At 32.2% G+C, this 4603-nt stretch overlaps 1 protein-coding gene across 3 annotated transcripts; it reads left to right on the top strand.

Moving 5' to 3' along the window:
• The first annotated feature begins 717 nt into the window (after positions 1 to 717).
• On the top strand, positions 718 to 4343 carry LOC106767661 (erlin-2). 3 transcript variants are annotated; one of them, XM_014652598.2, is made up of 9 exons: positions 726 to 1047; positions 1958 to 2081; positions 2160 to 2227; positions 2316 to 2375; positions 2481 to 2639; positions 2953 to 3099; positions 3401 to 3615; positions 3752 to 3860; positions 3939 to 4343. In XM_014652598.2, the coding sequence occupies exons 1-9, from the start codon at positions 943 to 945 to the stop codon at positions 4029 to 4031; spliced, it is 1080 nt and encodes a 359-aa protein (XP_014508084.1). In that variant the 5' UTR covers positions 726 to 942; the 3' UTR covers positions 4032 to 4343. The 3 variants fall into 3 exon arrangements, with proteins under 3 accessions (XP_022638896.1, XP_014508084.1, XP_022638897.1); XM_022783176.1 differs by lacking the exon at positions 726 to 1047 and adding an exon at positions 1058 to 1206; XM_022783175.1 differs by lacking the exon at positions 3752 to 3860 and having other exon boundaries at positions 718 to 1047; positions 3913 to 4343.
• Positions 4344 to 4603: the final 260 nt, after the last annotated feature.

The following is a 4603-nucleotide window of genomic DNA, read 5'->3' as shown; positions in this document are numbered from 1 at the left end:
CACTAAATGTTATCCATTTATATAAAAATTCATGTTTTGTTTATTTTAAATTAGCAATATTTGATATAATATTTTTGGATAAATATTTATGTACTTATAATATGAAATGTAAAGAGTGTAAGTGGATGATTTTGGATTAAGACAAGTGTTTGTTGGTTTTAATATATATATATATATATATATATATATATATATATATATATATATATATTGGATATTAGAATATTTTATTTGAAAGAAATATTCAAGATAGTTTAAATAATGTAAATTAAAATATTATACAATAAGAAGTTTGTGGAAGTTTCTAATATATGTAATGAATTGTCATGATTATATAAATTACAGTTAAATATTTTAATATAGACTTTAATAACGAGTCATGTTAATCTTTAGAAAGCAAATCCAATATCGATTTATGAAAGCCATTAAAATATATAACTTCATAATCTTTATTTACGTAAGAAAAGAAATCATATATATATATATATATGTAGGTGTGTATTTTTAAATATTATCATTATATTTTAAATTATGAATGATTTTTTATTTTTTTGTGCGTGGTTACTTTGTTATTATGACTACAATATTTATATAATTAAATTTAGTGCAAGATACATTAAGACAATAATATGAAACTTAAATCATAAAAGTGTTATTTAATAAGTTGAGAAAGTGTAGTAATAAAAAGGGGAGACTAGGTGTGTAACAAGATTTGTTGAAAAATAGAAGAAAAATAAACTTAGGCCGAAGATTAATTTTCAAAAGTTTGGGTTTGGAGGTAGCGGTTGGAGAAAGTACATTAATCTGGTTTCCGATTCAAGCAGGAAGATTACTGTATACTCTACATTGTCCAAAAGTATTGCTAGTGAAGGAGACACATACCCCCAAAATACCTCAAAGAATCTACAAAACAAAAAGAAGAAAAAAAAGCTGTCCACCGCCATGGATTCGCAGCACCGAACAGTGGCTTCTCCTCCGTCACCGCAAGGCCGCGATTCCACCGCCATTCTCTTCACCTTCCTCTCATTCTTTGCCGTTGTCGCTCTCGTAACCCTCTCTTTGTCTCTCTCTCGTTGCGATTCCACTTTCAATCTCGCTTGCATTTTCCACTTTTCTATAAGCGACAATGTCTCACTTTATTGCACCTCCAAAGCTAATGCCGTATAACTACAATGATGTTCCGCTGAATCTCGCTCGCTTGTATATGTAGTCCTTTATTGATTCATTACTCACATATCTGATTTGGTTGTTTAATTGGTTTGCCTCTCTCTGATTTCTATGTTTTCTTTAACTTGTATCATAGTTTAGGAATATTTCACCAAAACATTATGTGCTATTTCTGAATAACAAGCATTCGTTCAGTGGACTGACCTTAATTAAATAGGCAAAGTAGAGTTGAATTGCAGTAGTTACCAGAAACTTGATATACTTATTATTATGTTTTTATCACTTTTGGATGAATTTTACTATCATTGCATTTAGTACTGAGATTGTAGTTACACAAAGGGAACGTAATATACCTACGTGTGGAATTGCCAGGGATGTAAACATTCAATTATCTGCTTACAATTGTTAGGTAGAGGAATAGTTCAAAGTTCTAAACTACTGAAGTTAAATGATGATGAATAGGCTATAAGTCTTGTTTCGATGTTGATTTGGCATTTTTTTTACCTGCTCTTTTTTTTTGGGGGGGGAAGATCACTTCGGAGAATAAAGATATTCTGCTTATCATTTTCATCTTTTATTTGATTATCAATGTTAAGTATGATGAAACTTTTATTGAATATTGGGCTTTCCAAACATTTACTTTTTTGATAAATGATCTTTGTAGACGAGCCACAGTGGGATAAGGTTTAGTCTTGTCCTCTTTGCTATACTATTTCTTACATTTGGAAAATATTTATATTGGTTCTGCTTAGCCTTTGAAGCTTAGAGAGACATGTGATTTCATCTACAGATTTTAGTTCCTTCAGCATCACCATCCTTCCAAAATACCTTATCCATTCTGCACCAAGTCCCAGAAGGCCATGTAGGGGTATATTGGAGAGGAGGCGCCCTTCTGAAAACAATTACAGAGCCAGGTGCCGCATATTCATTTACTTTCTTCAGTTTATACTAGTGCAACTGTTTGCTTAATTTTCTTTACATTAATTTTCTAGGATTCCATCTAAAGATGCCTTTTCTTACTCAGTATGAACCTGTTCAAGTGACTCTTCAGACTGATCAGGTAACTTGATTAGAGAAAGTTCGGGATTGGAATTTCAGTTGTTTTGGCTATATTCCTTTGAATTTTGAAATTATGGTGATCATTGCAGGTGACTGATATACCCTGCGGTACTAAAGGCGGTGTTATGATCAATTTTGAGAAGATTGAGGTGATAGTTTTTTTTTTTTTTATAATCTTATATTTACTAGTGTTTTTTTTTTCCCTATCACATATTTAATAATTTTATATGAAGTGGTATATATTCTTCTTTTAGGTTGTTAACCGACTGCATAAGGAATTTGTCTTTGAGACATTACTCAACTATGGTGTACATTATGATAAGACATGGATATATGACAAGATTCATCATGAGATCAATCAGTTCTGCAGCTCTCACAGTCTACAACAAGTCTATATTGATGTGTTTGATCAGGTTAAATATTAATATTTATAAGTGTGTTTTACAGCCACAGTTTATTTTATGCTGCTATCTTCCATTTTATAGTGTAATTATTAAGAACAAGATGATGGTTGGACTTGATATTAAACAGTTTGATGTATGCTTAGTAACTTGTAGCTTCTATTGTCATCCACTGAAAAGGAGTTTATGCAGGTTTTTTATCGTGCCGTACTTTGTAATTCTTTTCCTGCTTTGTACAGATGAGTTAAACGATGTGCATCTTTTTAGTTTATGGTTTTTCTCCTTTCTTATGGCCTGAATAATACCATCATTTGGATCCTTTCAGATTGATGAAAAGATGAAAGATGCTCTTCAAGTTGACTGCACCCGCTATGCTCCAGGTATTGAGATCATTAGTGTCCGGGTCACAAAGCCAACTATTCCAAATAGCATAAGACGCAATTTCGAACAAATGGAAGAGGAGCGTACTAAGGTATACTTTCAATAAGAGCTGTCATTTTCCTGTTGAGATGTGTGGAGCTATGTAAGTAATTTGTTGATAATTTCATTGAAGGAGACGGTTATTAAACATGTGTAACACATGCTCATGTCTGTTTTTTTCCCTTTATGATTGATTTGCGCGGTTATTTCTCTCAAATCTGTGCATTTTCTTGAGTTCTATAAATGCTTCGAGCAGGAATTTTTATGCTAGATCCTCTATCATTGTATCTTAGCTTTATTTCTTCTCTCTACTAAATGATGTTAAGGAAGGTGCTTTGGATGTTATGGGATAGGTCTTAATTGCTATTGAGAAGCAGAAAGTAGCGGAGAAGGAGGCAGAGACTATGAAGAAGATGGCCATTAGCGAGGCTGAGAAGAATGCCAATGTTAGCAAGATCCTTATGGAGCAAAAATTGTTGGAAAAGGACAGTACTAGAAGACAAGAAGAAATAGAGAATGCAATGTATCTGGCCCGGGAAAAGAGCCTGGCAGATGCAGACTTCTACCGGTGAGATTTTCCTGAATAAGAAAAGACAATTTATGCAGACTTCTACCTTTGCTGAATGTAAATTTATGAATAAGATATTACAATTTATGGAATTAGAAAAAATAAATGATTAATTTTATTGTTTTTGCATGTCAAGAGTAATTAAGGAAGCTGAAGCAAATACCTTGAAGCTTACCCCTGAATTTCTTCAGCTAAAATTTATCGAAGCCATTGCTAATAACACAAAAATTTTCTTCGGTGAAAAGGTATTCGCTTCCTCTACCAGCTATGCTAATATCTGTCTGACCTTGTTCACAGACCTGACCTTTCAGCTTGGTCTCCAGGTTCCTAATATGATTTTGGATCAAAGGCTACTTGGAAACTTACTTCATGAAGTTTCTATAGGGACAACTGCGACAGGCAAATCAGATATCTGAATTAATAGCTGTCAGAATTCTGAGCTCAGATTACCAATATTTTGGAGAGGAGTTATACCTTGGCAGTTATCTTTACACATGAAAATGAAACAGTTCTACAAAAGGTTTTGTCTTCTTGTGTGGGGAGAATGTAGATAAAAGACTGTCCTTTTTGCTACAGTGGAAACTGGAACAATCACAATGAGATCAACTGTTACAGGTGGGAATAAAGGACAACATAACACGAAGATCAACATTTACTCATTTGTACGAGCTGATTTTTTATTGTCCTCACTTGTCATCTTTTCACATTTACATAGTCAAGTTTCTGTATGTGTGCATTTAAGATAAAAAGCTACGCATAGAAAAAAAATATATACCTCAGATCAAATTAAAGAAAATGGGACTGCTTTATAGTGTGTACGGATACAAAATTTTAACATCCTAATTATTCTTTCTAATGAATTTGAAATAAAAAAAAAAGTTATTTGAGTAAATAATTTCACTCAAAATATTAAAATAATTTACTAATATTAAATAATTATAATTTCACTTAAAATAGTGAGAATTTAAAGTTTTTCATATTAAATTCG

The sequence above is a fragment of the Vigna radiata genome, chromosome 7, assembly GCF_000741045.1.
Source record: "Vigna radiata var. radiata cultivar VC1973A chromosome 7, Vradiata_ver6, whole genome shotgun sequence".
Lineage (NCBI taxonomy): Eukaryota > Viridiplantae > Streptophyta > Magnoliopsida > Fabales > Fabaceae > Vigna > Vigna radiata.
This window is presented reverse-complemented; position numbering and strand designations above follow the sequence as displayed.

Bases quoted from the DNA above. Each gene is read 5' to 3' on its own strand.
- LOC106767661 (XM_014652598.2), top strand. From the start codon at position 943: ATGGATTCGCAGCACCGAACAGTGGCTTCTCCTCCGTCACCGCAAGGC. The intron at 2,082-2,159 runs GTGCCGCATATT...TTAATTTTCTAG, and splicing joins GAAAACAATTACAGAGCCAG to GATTCCATCTAAAGATGCCT. The intron at 3,861-3,938 runs GTATTCGCTTCC...CTTGGTCTCCAG, and splicing joins AAATTTTCTTCGGTGAAAAG to GTTCCTAATATGATTTTGGA.